The 18248-nt window shown below is 33.6% G+C and overlaps 1 protein-coding gene across 1 annotated transcript in view; it reads right to left on the reverse strand.

Annotated features, from left to right (window-relative positions):
• Nucleotides 1–18248, reverse strand: part of LOC117118174 (uncharacterized protein KIAA0355-like) — a 41297-nt gene that overhangs the window by 8418 nt on the left and 14631 nt on the right. The window contains exons 3-11 of the mRNA XM_033262688.1: nucleotides 15489–15662; nucleotides 12174–12299; nucleotides 9185–9499; nucleotides 6847–7005; nucleotides 5043–5201; nucleotides 4248–4468; nucleotides 2315–2585; nucleotides 1349–1457; nucleotides 161–628 (exon numbers count right to left, since the gene is read on the reverse strand). Of these exons, the coding sequence (XP_033118579.1) occupies nucleotides 161–628; nucleotides 1349–1457; nucleotides 2315–2585; nucleotides 4248–4468; nucleotides 5043–5201; nucleotides 6847–7005; nucleotides 9185–9499; nucleotides 12174–12299; nucleotides 15489–15662 (2002 nt within the window). The remainder of the gene's footprint in view (nucleotides 1–160; nucleotides 629–1348; nucleotides 1458–2314; nucleotides 2586–4247; nucleotides 4469–5042; nucleotides 5202–6846; nucleotides 7006–9184; nucleotides 9500–12173; nucleotides 12300–15488; nucleotides 15663–18248) is intronic.

An 18248-nucleotide genomic window follows, 5' to 3' on the forward strand; every position in this document is an offset into this window, starting at 1 on the left:
CGACTTTGGCAATAAAGGATAAGAATAAGAATAAGTTCTACATACTACAACTGCCAAGTTGCTGACCTTCTAGTGTAGAAGTCCAAGGATTTCAATTTAATTATTTAAAAATATGCTTGCATATCAAAGAATAATATCACATATTGAACTCACCCATCACAAGGTGGATCTACGGAAGGCCAAGTTCTATTCATCTTTCTTTCACTAGAACTCCACTGTGATGCTAGGCTTAGCGCATGCCCCTCATCAGTAAATCCATGCTTCTTGAAAAAGTTGTTGGCTAAATACTGAGCAAACTCCGCATGTTCTCCGGTGTGTTCAACACCCTTAGGCATCTTGGAAGGCTGGGTGACGTAAATACCAGAATTCGCCCACCTCTTGTCTGAGTAGTCCTCTTCCTGATAGTGAGGGTTAAAATTACCGTATTTTGGCGCATTTTTCATCTGTTGCGTGCCCCATCCAGAGGTGTGACGCTCCTGGCTTTCTGGGTTGGCTATTACAATGAGCGTTTCCGGGTGTACCTTTGGATGTTGGCATTGCTTGGCTGGAGACTTGTGTCCACCTGATAACAGATCGACAATGTTCTGTACTTCTGTATCTGTAGCAAATCCTTTTGTTTTTTCTCCACCTAAAGCATTTCAACAGAACATACAATAAGACATTCTCAACCAACAACAGTTCTTTTCAGAACAATCTACGTGGTGCATACTTGAAAGGGGTGAACTATTCAACATTAAAGAACTTTTGAGTTGTTATACTGAGCTATTTCACAGTAAATAGACACTCCCTAAACAATATTTTTTTATATCATCATATAGAGCTTGGTTTTCATACAATCCCTACACTGTTGCTACAGCAATCGCTACACAGCTTAACTGCCACTCCACGATCAAGATGGCACCCTGATCCACCAGGTTCAACCTTCACGATTCGTTGTCAACGAATTGTAACTACTGTTGACGTCATCAGCTTTCTTTGCACTTCACCGTTTAAAATCCCAACATGACAAAAACGTCTAAAATTTAATGTAGTGTATATATATATATATATTTTTTTTTTATTGAATTTCAAGAAATGAGATCATTGTTTCTACGAAAATTATATTAGAGCTAATAAGGTAAAAAACTAGAAAGAGAAAAAAAACCCCTTTTTTATTAAAAAAAAATAAGGATTTTGATATTTTTTTGTGTTTTTAATTTATTGTGGCTTCTTGTGATTTTGTCTGTTAAATTTCTTATCATATCTTAACTGGTTGTATGTATTGCTGGGCCTTAAATATATCAAGGCTTTGTACAGTTTAAAGCTGCTTATGGTAAAGAAAGGGAAAAAAATGGAAAAAATTTCTTACCTTCATTTGGCCAGGCTGTATTACTGGACGTGTCAGTATTATCTGAGGAGGTTATGGTAACTACAGGGCTCACTAATACTTTCACTTGTCCATCATGACGCTGGTCAGTCTACAATTAGAACAAAATATTTATTTGAAAACCATGTTAATGGTTATTTTACGATTGAGGACAAAATGAGCCGGACAGCATATTAAATGTACAATAAATCAAAGAATAGAAAAGGAAAATGAACACTAACTACTAGGCTTATGTCTGTAAAACAGAACATACAGCTTTCCTCATTGCCATAATGAGAACTGATGTTGAAATTACAAAGTAAAATATCATTAAAAAACTAATAAAGAACAAAATACATGATAAACAAAAAATGAAATCTTGAATGAATTATTTATGTAGTAAATGAAAAAAATCATGCATACTAACTCGACATTAGTAAGCCTTGAACTGAATCTGCAATGGTATAAGAGAAGGTGATGTGGAGAGTCTAACTATTGCACTATAGAACCCGACTCTGCAGATGTCAGTCAATTTTTAGTCTATCATGCTTAAATTGTATATGCATTCCACGGTAATTTTCCTAGCTGTGGCTAGTTTAAATGCTTTAGAAAGCACAAATTGATTACTCGTTTATTAATATTAAGAATAAGTAGAATGATGACATATTTAAATATGCACATCTTTGATATATGGTATTTGCTTAGACAAAATTTGAAAAAGATCCAACTACGGCAAGTGACCAAAGTGGCGGACAGAAAAACCCAATGCAAAAACATAAGAAAACGGATAGAAGAATAAAAAATCATAACAAAAACAATGGCTTTTCCACTGGTGCCGGAAAAGCCAACAAACAAATTTTACAAACCAAATGAAACAAATAACAAAAAAACAAAAACAAAAAAAAACCCCAATAAAACATCACTTATGATAAACTTTTCTATAATATATCAAACATATACACTTCTTACAGTGAGTGCTGGTTTGGCAGGATACACTGTGTTCTGTGCTGATGTGTCTTGTCCCTGACGACTACTTTTCACGTAGAAATTGCTGTTCTTACTTGAGGAGGAGCCCTTCTTGTGGAACTTCGAGTTTAGTTTGCCGAACATCTTTCTGAGACCGCTAATCGGTGACTCTGCTTGTGAGCTGGGGTACTGATTCTGTCGTGTTACCACCTGCTGTTCATTTTCATTAAGCTCCTTACACAGCTTGACTTGTATGGTTGGAAGTAACTGCTTTCTGTGGTACAAGAATGATTCCAGAAAATGTTTGTTAGAATTATTAGCATTTGTTTAAAATGATAACAATAATAATAATAGTGTAGATTTCTAGAGTGCCGGTATCCATCAAACAAGATGCTCAGGGCACTTGAGGTATGGACTAGTAGTTGTAATTCGATCAATGACTTTCTTCCCCCCAAGGGTCCCTTCGTGTCTGTGCTACCCGGTAACCCAGTACCATTAACTCTCGTCGTCCACCGCAGGGGCTGCCTGTACCAGTACACCGGAGTATCTCCCCTACTCATCTCAAATGATGCACAGGGTTCTTTACAGTGCACAGAAGCCATTGTTGGAAACTGGGCCTACGGTTATTGTCCTCATCCGAGAAGACTTGTTCTACCAACAGAACCATAGGCAAGCGTGCCATTCATACCAGTGCTGATATTATGCTGTTAGGTTGCGGCACCCCCTGGATTAACCGCTCGACCAATCATGTATTAAGAGTGCAGCATATGTTATTACTCCCACTATGTTTCAACTTGAGGGCTAAGATGTTAGTCATGTGTGCATAAGAATTAGTTTGGAACTCCTACTACTAGTTAAATTTTCAATCCTGAAAAGATTTGTACAAAGATGGTCAACAAATTTGTTTGGTTTTATAGGTCTATTTTTCTAAGCCTAATTTCTTTTTTCTATTTCTATTAAATATTATTAAATTGTTAAATTAAGAATTAAGATTTAAATCACTGTGTACATTGCTTTTATAGGGATTGAAGTAACTAGATTAAATTTCATTATTATGCTAAAATTTATATGTTTATTAACTAATTAATTTGTAAATAATAATTATGCAGCACAATTATTGGAATATTTTTTTGGTCTTTAAGTTGTATTTTTATATGTATTGTTGTTTTGAATGTTGAATGTTGAACTTGTCAACAGAATAATTTTTGTATTCTACTTAATGCATCTTCTGAAGACATCAAAATAACAACTTTTATTTATTGGGTGTTCTTTAATTTTTATTTAATTACTTTTCTGACTACAGAATATGTTTACTTTAGTAAAATTTTAATTCAGTAGCAGTAAAGCCCAACATTTAAAAATAGAATTTAAACTAAGCTTAGATGAAATACAACTTGTTAAAAACAAACACACCAAATTAAATCAAAACTAGAAATAATGTACTTGTACAGAAACTGAGAATTGAACAATGATCAGTAGAATCATTTTACATTATAATACACAAAAAGTTCACTAAGAGAGTGGATTTGTTTTTTTTAGTCATCAAAACTAAATCCTGTTAAATTGAAAGGAAATATCTTTAGAGCACAGTGGCTTATCAAAATAAAGTGTGCATCCCTCCTAGTTATCCCTCCCACCCACCATTGGCAATGTCAGAAGTAAAAAAATTATGCTCAAGTAGTTAAAAATCATCTCATATCACTTAATTTTGCAACCTACACTCCATCAATCAACAAGCCCCCTATTCCACCTTTGTGCCCCAAAGGCGATATGCCACTGCTTTACAATAATTATTTCTACAAATTCAAATTATAAATTTCCATTAATTTCCTTCAGAATTATCAATTCAAAAGTTTTGTTAAGGAAAAGATACAGTAGCATAATATTGACAATAACTGTACTGTGGGATTAAATACAATTGTGTTGTGATGCTTACTTTCCATCGTTCCACTTGACAACATCAAACTTTACAGTGTATACAACCTCTATCTTTCCCAAAATAGACTTGCCACCTGCCACTGCATGGTGTGATTGACTTGGAATAATTAGGTTTAATGACCAGACTGTTGGTACCTCGATGATAAGCAAAGGACCATGGGAAGACACTTGCACGTAGTTATGGAAACCATTTTCAATTTGTACTTGTTCTATTGAAACCTTTATGAAAAAAGAATTATTAAATATTAATAATTTATTTACGTCATATACTGGACATCATGAAAAATTAAGTATATATGGTTGTTATTTTTATTAAACTTTGACCTATATGCCAGAAAGCTAATTACATCATTTACAAAAGTTGACACTGAGAGCAGCAGAGAAGAGAGGTGTTCATAATAGTTATCCAGGATGTCACCCCACTCTAAAAATTATGGTAAATTAGGGTGTTGCCTCAACAACTTATGACTGCAAAGTTTTATTAACAGGTTACAATCCAGCACAATCAACCCCAACTTTATAGGTCTACTCTCTTCCCACCCACATTGCTTAAAGCCCCATTCCAGGCAACCTTTGTTAGGAAAAATCTGATTTTTATATATGTTTTAAAGATTTATAAATATAATATGAAATTGCTAGTTTAACTGAATTTAGACATTCCTAAACATGAAATAAATGTAAAATAAAACTGAAATTTAGTTTTTTTTAATCCCTTTTTAGTGAAATATCACTGGGAATGGGGCTTTGGCAGTTGCCCATCAGCTACAGAATGCATTTAGGTAGAGTAACTTACAAGATTGGACCTGCCAAAAAGAATATGCGTTGCAATTTGACTCTGAGTGTGCGTTGACTGCGGACACATCTCAGCCAGGAATCTATAGGCCAGTAGTCTCACATCCAGCGTAAGTCCATTTTGCTTGACCACTTTGCTAACTAATTTTGCTATCAAATCCTGAAAGAAAAAACAAAATAAAAAGTCATGGATAGACTACGCATAAATTGGAAAACGTTGCAATTGACAAATCCAATGTAAACTAAGATGCATAATACTTGTTTCAAGAGGGGGGGAGGGAGGTGATTTAAAAAAAAAGGGAGAAAAAATAGTACATCCAGGGAGAAAATGGAAAGCAGGAAACCAAAGAAAAAAAAAACAACAGACTAAAGATATTTAAATATCAAAAGTGACTATCTGAAATAATTTATTAGAAAATAAGACTGTTTTGTTCTTTCACATTAGAAATTAAAAGTAATTTTTAAATAGTAATCTTTGTTAGTCTACACAGAATCAAACTTCAAAACTAGATAAGCAAATTGCAATTTCTATTTTTCCTGGTTTAACTTTTTTTTATTTCAACTTTATTTATAGAGGGTAGCCCTTCCAGCTGAACCCGGAGGCCAGTTGATGTTCAGGGCCCTCTTTAAAATGTCAATAAAATACAGAAGAAGGAAAATTATCAAAATGACTAAACATTAACAAGACAAAGACAAAAAAGTAAGATAGCATTATTATATCAATAGCATTATTGTATCAATAATAATAATAAATATCAATAGCATTATTGTATCAATAATAATAATAACTATGTAAACCTACAGCTGGTTTCACTTCATGTTCAAGTTTAGTATTGCCTTAAAGGGGAAGGAGAAAATGTTTGCATTCTTCAGGGAGAAAAATAAGAAGAAGGGTACTTACCATTTCAAATTGTTTTAAGAAATGAAGGGTTAAGTTAAGTACAGTATTTCATATTGGGGAAAGTTAACGTTGGAATTGTTCAGGGAGGGAAACGGCTTGGGGGGAGAAGGTGGGATTAATTTAAGCTGTTTTGACTTGGTCAATTGTCATCAACACGATGCGTTCCCAGCTTAATAATGGTCTTGCATATCGTATTATTTTTTTCAACAAAGTTCTATTTTCAGCAATATATAGTATATGTTTTTGTGTATTTCTTTCAGTATATTCCTACAGGGCTCAAAGATTTTAGTCAAAATGTCAAAAAAGAAATCTGAACATGAACTGCCTACATTCCTGCCTAACGACTATAAAATATTATTTGACAAAACCATGGAATATGCCTAAATATGGTCATGATGACATCAAATCATTGCAGTCAACATATTAAATGAATGGCAAACATTAACTCAACTACTACTATAACTTAAGTAATAACTGGACAACCACGTATTGGCGTATCATAAGATTTGTACTTGGGTCATTTTGATGCGTTGTTTTGCTTCAGCTAATAGCACTGTCAGCTATAATATTGAATGCGATGCTGATGTTTTAATTAACTGTCATACAGTACTGTTGTGGAGCTGTCTCTTATACACATCTAGATGTGTATAAGAGACAGGCTTAAAGCCCCATTCCAGGCAACCTTTGTTAGGAAAAATCTGATTTTTATATATGTTTTAAAGATTTATAAATATAATATGAAATTGCTAGTTTAACTGAATTTAGACATTCCTAAACATGAAATAAATGTAAAATAAAACTGAAATTTAGTTTTTTTTAATCCATTTTTAGTGAAATATCACTGGGAATGGGGCTTTGGCAGTTGCCCATCAGCTACAGAATGCATTTAGGTAGAGTAACTTACAAGATTGGACCTGCCAAAAAGAATATGCGTTGCAATTTGACTCTGAGTGTGCGTTGACTGCGGACACATCTCAGCCAGGAATCTATAGGCCAGTAGTCTCACATCCAGCGTAAGTCCATTTTGCTTGACCACTTTGCTAACTAATTTTGCTATCAAATCCTGAAAGAAAAAACAAAATAAAAAGTCATGGATAGACTACGCATAAATTGGAAAACGTTGCAATTGACAAATCCAATGTAAACTAAGATGCATAATACTTGTTTCAAGAGGGGGGGAGGGAGGTGATTTAAAAAAAAAGGGAGAAAAAATAGTACATCCAGGGAGAAAATGGAAAGCAGGAAACCAAAGAAAAAAAAAACAACAGACTAAAGATATTTAAATATCAAAAGTGACTATCTGAAATCATTTATTAGAAAATAAGACTGTTTTGTTCTTTCACATTAGAAATTAAAAGTAATTTTTAAATAGTAATCTTTGTTAGGCTACACAGAATCAAACTTCAAAACTAGATAAGCAAATTACCATTTCTATTTTTCCTGGTTTAACTTTTTTTTATTTCAACTTTATTTATAGAGGGTAGCACTTCCAGCTGAACCCGGAGGCCAGTTGATGTTCAGGGCCCTCTTTAAAATGACAATAAAATACAGAAGGAAAATTATCAAAATGACTAAACATCAACAAGACAAAGAAAAAAGTAAGATAGCATTATTATATCAATAGCATTATTGTATCAATAATAATAACTATGTAAACCTACAGCTTGTTTCACATCATATTCAAGTTTAGTATTGCCTTAAAGGGGAAGGAGAAAATGTTTGCATTATTCAGGGAGAAAATTGAGAAGAAGGGTACTTACCATTTCAAATTGTTTTAAGAAATAAAAGGTTAAGTTAAGTACAGTATTTCATATTGGGGAAAGATAACATTGGAATTGTTCAGGGAGGGAAACGGGTTGGGAGGGAAGGTGGGATTAATTTAAGCTGTTTTGACTTGGTCAATTGTCATCAACACGATGCGTGTATATTCCTACAGGGCTCAAAGATTTTAGTCAAAATGTCCAAAAAGAAACGTGAACATGAACTGCCTACAGACCTGCCTAAAGACTATCAAATATTATTTGACAAAACCATGGAAGATGCCTAAATATGGTCATGATGACATCAAATCATTGCAGTCAACATATTAAATGAATGGCAAACATTAACTCAACTACTACTATAACTTAAGTAATAACTGGACAACCACGTATTGGCATATCATAAGATTTGTACTTGGGTCATTTTGATGCGTTGTTTTGCTTCAGCTAATAGCACTGTCAGCTATAATATTGAATGCGATGCTGATGTTTTAATTAACTGTCATACAGTACTGTTGTGGAGATGATGAGTTCACCAGAACACCAATCATATTAATTTATACAACCACAAACACTACGATGACATCATACTGTAGCTTCTAATATCATTGTGATGTATTAACAGCCAATCTAGAATTTAACATTTTCAACCATTTAATGCCATTAAAGTAATGTAAAATGACATACTGTATAATTTCTGACGTGGGTTTCTTTGACCTCTAAATAGATATTAAGTCAAGGTTGTGGATTATGCAACTAAATTATTATTTATTAACAACTATTATTTTAATAATATTTTTAAAAAAATAATTATATTAAAAACAATATTAATACAGGTCTCCCTCAAATTAAAGACCACTTTTGGACCAGGTTTTTCCTGTTTAGCAGTTCATTATACATAAAGGATAGGTGTTTATTTGGGGCTGCCAAAATAATATGGTCTTTAATCTCTATTTGTATATCTTTTTTTAAATAATTTGGGCAAAAAATAAAAAACAAATGAATAACAATATAAACATTATTTAAGTATAAGAAAAAAATACAGACCAAACAGCCACATGTTTAGGTTGATCAAAAAGATAATTAAAGAATGACAACAACAATATTATAATAATATTATATAGCTTGCGGTACACCACATAGATCGTTCAGAAAAGAACATGCTGTTGGTTGAGAATGTCTTGAAATTTCGATTGAGTTGCTTCAATCGTATTCAGAGAATAATAATACTATTATTCATCATCGTCATCATCTTTTTAAGTCTGTTTTCCCCCGCACGCGAGCTGTTGTTAAGTTGTAAAGTAGGTGTACCCTGCGAAACCTGCGGCAACTTCTGGGTTGAGACTAATCTCCAGAGGTTCCTTTTCACAACATCCCACCATGACTTAAATGGGCCACCTCTGAGCGATATTCATCAACATCAAATTCTATAAATACGCCTTAGTAAAAGAAAATGACAATAATAATTTTCAAAATACTAACCACTATTTTCTGAAAATTATTTTCTTTGCTTGGTTTCTGTTTGCACACTTCACCTTCCACTTGAATCGTGACATCATGCAAGTTTGCTTTCAGTCTTTTTGCCAACTCCTCTTGGTTAGGCATTTCTGATTGGTTCTTTGGCATATACCTAACCATCTCTTCTAACACAGATTGTGATTGATTCAAAAGGCTCTGAATGTGGTTTTCATGACAACATCCATTAAGCACCAATGCTGAGCATTGTGGGTGTAGGTGGAACCCACCTATCATGGTAAAATCAGTCTTTGGTAATAGAACAAACTCATACTTGTACGTCTGAAAAGAAAAACAAAATTCTTAATTCATAGTGAGCAAGATTACCATACATTGCATACAATTAAACAGCAGTTTAGGTCTCTCAGTCTAACTAGTTATAGCCACTGTATGTGTGCTGAATCGAGGACATCCTGGTTAACCTTTGGTACCTGGTACAATTCCATTCATTGCTCTCCCTGTGTTTCAGCTACAGGGCTGAAATGCATTTTTAATATTAAGGTGCACGACCTTACAGAAGGGATGTTTATGCTGTTGGTCCTTCATGCAATATGGCCCATGTGCACATTAAAGAACGCAAAACATCATTCAAGAAATGGTAGGCGATCGTTTCCTCGTATACTGCCCTTCTACCAGAAGGACCCGAATGGAAACAAATTTATGGACTTTGAATGGTTTTCCTTATTATTCACACCAAAGGTTATTACATAATTGAAGTCTCTATGCATAAATGTTACCATGATCATTATTAAATAAATCATACGATGTGCAAACTCTTCTCTCGGCTCCCAGTGGAGTACATTCATATTCATGAATGTAATTCAACACCTGACCAATTTCATGTCTAAACCATTCACATCCTAACCAGGTGCCATGTATACTCCTAGGTGCAAAGACATACAGTAGATAAAAGGAATTTTTAAAGGCAGTGTCTATTTAATTACTACACCGGTCTTTTGCTTCACAAAATTTTTATTTAAACTACTACTATAGTTAGGTTTACACTAGAGTGTTAAATGCCCAATCAGTTAGATCCTAATCGTTCCCAGAAAGTGGATAATGTACACTATCGGTTGCGTGCGCTTTCGGTCAGCAAGTTATCTTCGTTTCTATCATTAACCAATCAAACGTACAGACTTCCAATTTTCTATAGGCCAGTGATCCCGCTGTCATCCTCTTGATATCTAGATTGGAGATTTTCTTTTATGAATGCAACGGTGAGGGTGTAAGTTATTAATCTAGATTCTGTTAGCCGTAACATGGTGTGTGTGAACATAGGCTATGTTTTACATCAAGCTACAGTAACATCTCCCAATTATGTACCCTTCTGTCTGAACAGAGTTTTTAAATTTGAGAAAATTATCAGAAAGATCAAATTTTCGTAGCATGTCAGTGGTGAGGTAGGCCTAGGACTATTGCTAAGTAGTACACAGGGATAGGTAGGCCTAATAACAGATTTCTTAAAACAATTTTAAGTGTTTTCATAGCAAAAAAAGATTGTAATGACATCAACGCTAGAAATTGTGTTCGTAAAATAGATCTAGTTCCTAGTTAGGAGATGATACTGTACGTATTCGCACTTCCAATGTAGGTGGGACCAATGTTTTGATTGCATTTTTGAAGTTTTATTTTCAACTTTTTGCAATGAACTACTTCTCTAATGTAAACTTAAAATCAATTTCTTTATGCTATTAAAATGCAGAACACATTAAATTACAAAATGTCTCGTTTGAATCTATTAATACTTTTTTGTAATGACCTTTTTAGGTAAGTGCCACATAGCTTACAATAAATTTCCACAGGCTATAAAAATTACAAATTTATGTTTGAATCAATAGATATAATTAATACTTTTTGCGTTGACCTTCTAATCATTAATGTAAAGTGTCATAAATTCTTTGAAGGGGACTAGTAATGAATTTTATTTATTCATCTATTCATTCATTCTATATATATTCAGCCAAACACTTGCATTTACAATAATAACAGTGAAATAAAAAAGATCAAACAAATTGGATAAGCAACAATTTTTTAAAAATTACCTCAGTTGGCTAGGACTGATAATATTGTAGTGATGAACACTATAGCTCAAAAACTTATCAACCCAGTCTTTAGAAATAACATATTTATTCGAATCAATGCCCTACTTTGAATAAAAGCCCCCTATAGGACCTTTTTTAGAACATACACCTCCCTCGAAAACACCATGAGAAATTTATTTTTTCCTCAAATAAACACCCCCTAACTGACTGTAAACAAATCTAATGGAAGCAACATCATTCTCAAAAGATTCTATTAATGTTCTACACCAGTAGAATTCCATTTTTCCAAACCTCATTGTTATTAATATGTCTTTGTGATCATGCAATAACATATCTTGATGGTAATTATGTGTTGTAGATTCCACATTTATAGTGAAATTAAAGAGTGTTAATTTGAGTAGCGTAAATTCTCGAATAAGCACCGTTCTCAAATAAGCGCCGCATCAAACATGATTTTTTTTCGTTAGGTGCCGCTCTCGAATAAGCGCCGCGGCTCTTAATCGAGAGTATATAATATTACCATGTGTGTAATGAAACAGTGTCTTAAATTCAATGTATACAGTGTTAAAATAAATAAATAACACAATGAAGACACAAGCATTTCTTATAAACGTTTGTTTACGATGATAGGACCTATGATAGGCCTACTGAACCATGGGAAAATGTGAAATAGGTAATGGAAACGGGCAAGGAAAGCGCCCAGCCAATATTTCTTTTATAAGCGCTACTCTTGAATAAGCGTCGCTCTTGAATAAGCGCCACACTGAGGCCGCCAAAAATCATATAAGTGATGTACACAAACAGTGTGGTTTGCATGAGGGCCTCTATTGATCACCTCACTGGATTGCCTCTGAGCTGGAAGGGTCACCCTCATCAAATATGATGGAAATAAAATAAATTTTCAAAAATCTTACTAGTACAAGTGCATCTAATCGTTGCTTAATTTCTGCCATGTTGGGATCTGTGGCATTCTGAGATTTGCTGAGGTTTACAAGATCTCCAATTGGAATTGCATCCCCTCTTCTCAATGTCTTAGTCATCTGGATTTAAAACAAATTTAAATAAAAAGTTAAAAAAAATGTAATCACATAGACACTCATGACCAGCCAATTATAATTATAGAATCTTGTACAGTATGATCAATGCAGTAGCTTAAAGGTCTGTAATACCAAATATTATGATAGTGTATGCTGTACATTACACTAAAACAATAGTTATATGGAATCTTGAATATGACACGGATGGCATCTTAATAAAGGTGTGTCCACACTATCTATTATATGCTACATGACAAGGCCAACAGTTATACAGTAGAACCTTCAATATGATCAAGGCAGCACTTTAAAAGCCTCTCCATACTGATGACATCATTGGTATGATACTGCATGGTACCATCATGTTCATATATAGACATCTTCATGTTCATTGACAAATAACTGGTATTTGTTTAATCACAAGGCCCCTGGTACAATTCCTGTGACAGCGAGATATATGTGGCAAAGACAAGCAAAACCAGTCACTGGTCGCAAACATCGATTTTTAGTTATTACTACATGGTGAAACAGTAGAATGAGAGATATAAAAATGGCAAAAGAAATCATTTAAATTTGACATTTCAAGTGTTCAAACATACAGGTGTTGAAAGAACAATATTTGAGAAATCAGCCTTCAAAGTTTACGATTTCGGGCATTTCTCAGGCAGAAACCATCACCAAATCGTTGAAAATTAATGTTTAACATTGAAAAATGAGAAAATAACAGCATAGTCTGATGTATAGATATATAAAGGTTAGTTTAGTGCAATAAAATAGATTTAAAAAAATTTGAACTAGCATGTTTTGGCCGTTATCTCTGAAACACTGGTTTGGCTTGTCTTTGCCACATATTCTTAAGACTAAAAATAGGCTCCCAGCAGGAGCGTGTGTCAAAAATATACTTAAGATGACACATGATCCATCATGCACCTCCACCGGATTTACCTTTTCCGCCATCTTTAAATGCCAGGTGATAACATAGTGTCTTCGCCCCCAAAGGTGCATAGACACAAAAACAACTCCACTCCCTAAGCATCGTCCATCATTATTAGCGAGTTACTTTACAGGATGCGAATGAATTTTTAAAAACTAGAGGACAAATTTTAACAAAAAAGTGAGGTATAGAGAGGTTTGGCGCAGTGGTTATGTTTCTGCTTTTCAACCATGAGGTCGGAGGTTCAATCTCTCGCTGTGCATTTCATTTGTATCCTTGGACAAGGCACTTTATCTACAGTTCACTCTCTCCACAAAGTAGTACAAGTGGGGACTAGTTTCAAACATAAATTAAAAAGTGTTGATTACAGCTGCAACATTATGGAATTCTCCCCAGGGAGCTAAGTATGTGCTTGATCTAATGACCGGGGGGAAATAATGAGAAGCACTGAAGCCTTGTTGGCATTAAGCACTACATATTATTATTATTATTATTCTTATTATTATTTGAAAGCCCCAAGATGCAGGACAAAGGTTGAGAATCTCATTTCATTCTACGTCAAACCGTTTCTTAAATGATTAAATATAGTTGCCAATCAACAAACTTATATAATTATATAAGTAATATGTTTTTCCAATGACAATGATGGGATTGTAATACTTTAGAAAAAAAATATAAATTTTTCAGAAATTTGAAAAAAATGGTTGGTAATAAGAAAAATTTACCTGGATTTGTGAGATAAATTTTAAGCACTTAAAAGCAAGCTTATTTAATGCTATATTCTCTCTAAATTAGTATTTTATTTCTTCGATGATTTTACAACATGCTCGTATTCTGCCTGGTTTAGCATTTTCCTAATTTATACCAAGCTACAGTAGAATCTATCGCAGTATAATTTATTGTCCCAAGGTATTACACTACTGCAACTAAATATACATCTTTCAATCTTATGCACAAGTTATGAGGTACACGTACACACTGATCACTATCTAGCTCAACATAGATTTTTTTTTCTATTCCAATCTTCCTTGTTGAAGCTTATTAACATCACTTGAATTAATCTAGATAATCCTCAAGCCACGTTGCTATGAATAAAAGTCAATATTCAAAATGCTTGGGGCTGAAGAATGGATTATGAGGCCTTTCTGAACATTAGTTGAATTAAATGATCATATTAAAGGTGAAAAAGTTTTTAAGCTTGGTTTACAAAAAATAAATAAGTAAACATTATAAATACATAATTGTATTGAACATACCATAGATACTACCTGTACTTATTATCATTGTTCTTTCCTTGTTTTTTTTTGTTTTTTATTTTTCTTTTCTTTTAAAGCTTTTTCCATCTTTTATCCTTAACATATTATAACAAATTTTATTTAACTTATCATCATTATTACATTTATCATCAGAAATCATAAAATTATTATAGCGACACTGATTCAACATCAAAAAGGTGGCGGTAAAGGGGCTTATTTCAGCATTTTGTGGCTCAAATTTCAAGTATACTTTCGGATTTTCCTTTCATTTTCCTGCATATCACAAAGGAATTAATCACTGTCTTCACGTGAAAAAAGCAGTGAACATATTTTTAGGTCAGACTGGTTCACTATGAATCTTCATATCATTATTATACACAATTATCAGCAAGCTACTGTTATTTTCATATTGTAGCTGCTATTTAGCATTGTATAATACAATTTGCATAAAGACAGAATTCAGTATTACAGTATTGGAGTTATAATGCAAAAATCCTAGTGTATAAGGAGCATGAATCAATGACTTCAGATTATTAAGGCAAGAAGCTTATCCACAAAACCGTATACACATCAACTAATATCTATCTTTATTTATAATTGTAAAATTTGAATACACCTAACCTTAATATTGTACCTTTAATTTAATTTTATTGTAACTGGAATTTTTGACCAGGGAAGGGGGGGAAAGATGAGAGGGGAGGGAAGATTCCAAAAATGAAATCCCATTAAACGTTGAAAGTTGACACATATTTTACTTAAAGCCAGGCGCTCTCTGCACTTGACGGTCGTAGACCAGCGCGATTCTATGAAGAATGCAACGCGGCAGCATGTGCGCAACGATCGTTTTTATTGACGATCCTTTCAGACGACACCTACAATCAGCAGGCGGCCCCGTGTGGTCTGGCGCTTACAGGGAGTGGAGTTTGATTCGTCGTGCGAAGGACGCACAACCGTCGTACGATGCAGCAAGTGCCCGGCTTAAGATGTTAATTACTGTACACGTACCTGAGACATACTAAGCCACGAGGAGCAAGCTTCCTTGAGTATCTCATCTCTGTCGTCTCCAATGAAGAAATCCTCCAAACTTTGGTACCGAACCAGCGGCTCAAATATTTGCGAGGCTGAGTTGAAGAACTGGCACTGTGTCTGAAGCATCAGCAGGAAGCAATGTGCCATCACCTATGCATGAAATATAAAATGAAGGAACTGATCAATTTCAAACATAAACCTACAAATTGAAATGAAATTTTAAATTAAATTATACCAGAGTAAGATAAAAGATGAGTATGGTGGTATGAATGAGCCTCCTCGACTCCAAACACATAATGAAGAATTGTAATAACAAGGTAATGATTACAAAAGTTATATCCAAATAACAAATTTGAACATGTGTATATCCTTTTACTCTAACAAATAATCATAACAAGAAAATTATAATCCAATTCAGCTTTGTGCAAATGAATAGATGTCTTCTCGAATTTCCTTAATAAAGAAGCAGGTAAAATTTCTTGAACTGAAATCATTGATAATTAAACCAAAAGGACACAAGTTTATAAAAAAAAAAACAACACCACACATCTCAGAAGTAACACAAAAGATTTAATAAAAGACAAGTTTTGAGTTGCCAACAACCCATCATTAGTAAAAAGAGAAAAAACAAAAATTTAAAACCAAGCCCTTTTCTTGTGGACTACATATAGATCATTATTATGCTGCAAACAAAATGTATATTAGTTAATTTAACATAATTAATAATAAGAAAATTGAGTAGTACAGTAGTTAGTGAAAATCTGTATGCTTTTTCAAAATATAACTAATGTGTCATTACACATACTGTAGACAAGTTGCTAAATAGGTTAATAGGTTATAAGAGGTATTATGGAAATACCTGGACTATACAAGTGTATGTTAAAGATAAAGGTGGTTACTCTATGGGATTTAACATTAATTCTGAACAAGAAACTGTAATAAATCTTGTATCTGTCAAATATCATTACGATTGAGTTGATTTCATAATGTTAGCTATTTATGTATTCAAGCAAACAAAAATGTTTATAAACAATGTCATTGGTTCCAATATAATAAAAGTTAAATATAAATTCTCAAAAAAAAAAAACAAAACAAAAATTTCAATTTAACTGTTAATAATTCTCTTAAAGAAAATTACAAAACAATTACAAATAGTTTTGTGGAAATGTTTAAACTACTGTATGTTTTTTAATTTAATGACAAAAAGGATCGACATTTCGGGTCCATCATGGAACAATTTTCAAGATAAAAGTAAAGGTACCGTAGGAGAATAACTCATAACTTGGTCTATATATAAATATAAATGGTATATATAAATATAAATGGTCTATATAAATATGGTTCTTTGAATTAAATTCTTACACTCCGTAAAATTAAATATAGATATTACTTTGTTGAAAAATTGGTCTTTTGAATAACTGTAATTAAACTATTAACTTTCACCTACACAATATTGATATCATTACAAAACATATGCTTCAAACAGCACGACAATTACTTATGCTTTTGTCACTTTTCAAATTGACTACTTTTAATCTAAGGGTGCGATCGGGCGATTTTTTTGTGGAGTCTAACATGGTATAAATCTGGAAAAGACTATTTCCAGTTCCCGCCCGAACAGGTGTTAAACGCGGACCGCCTGCTGATAATCCAACACTGCAAATTGCAGTGCTTTGGAGGAGGGGCATTCTTTATCACTTAATCCCTTTTTGATTGCTCTTTAATTGTTTCAACACGTGCCAGAAGTAAAGTCTGTTTAAATTTGCTTGGTCCCTGTTTCATTTACAGTTTAATTCCAGAAACAAAACTGAAAAGCCGAAAGGTCCACTGATTAATCTCAGATAAGAAAGTATAATACATACTCCAAGTATTGAAATACACGTGTTGGGATTCAATATTTCGACATTAATTATGTCACCATCAGGAATGATGATGAAAAGCTCGATAAAAATAAATTATTTCAACAGAGGGCTAGCCTAAAATCCAGATTGTTACACTATTACATTCGTGGTACCACTGCTTATTCGTTTAACCGTTTATTCGTAATAATTTTCTGTTTTATACTACCATGCCAAACGAATGAAAGTTTATTCTGGGTTTATCCCAAAATGCAAATCTGCGATTTATTGGGAGTTTTCAATGTAGGCCCTATGCTTTATGAAGCTTATTGTTGTAGCTTCTTCGGTCATTTCATTACTTACAACATTATGCAGTGTACCAACGCCGATGTCAGTGTCTTAATTAAAGTGTAGGGTTACGCAAGAGTCCAGGGAAACTTGATAAACCTCATCATTTGCATAATACCTTAGATCTTACGTCAGAGGTTAATGGTTTTTGAAAGCCAAGTTCCGCACAAACGGGTAGACCGTCCGCCAAAAAAATACCGGTAAGAACTCTAAGCTTCCAAAATTGATGATACAGTAAAAAGACTGCAACGCCTCCACAACCTCGGCACACACGTATAACTAATGTAAACTGTAACATTTGCGATACACAGTGGTTAATTTTAGTTTGGTTATCACCAATTCTTCACACATGATTTGTGTTTATACTTATGTTCCAGTCGGCTATAACTCCTTCACCCCTTGAACACAAAATTGGAACGATTTTGGGGGGATGGCCTTAGACCCGGGCAATCCCCTTTTCAATCAACATATGAAGTCTAAGCTACATCCAAGTTATAACCTGGGCCTTGCCCAAGAAAAGGTTGGTACATAAAATTGGGCGTAAAGTAGT

This window comes from Anneissia japonica, unplaced genomic scaffold (genome assembly GCF_011630105.1).
Source record: "Anneissia japonica isolate Jap-2015-1 unplaced genomic scaffold, ASM1163010v1 scaffold11779_len1430905_cov172, whole genome shotgun sequence".
Taxonomy (NCBI): domain Eukaryota; kingdom Metazoa; phylum Echinodermata; class Crinoidea; order Comatulida; family Comatulidae; genus Anneissia; species Anneissia japonica.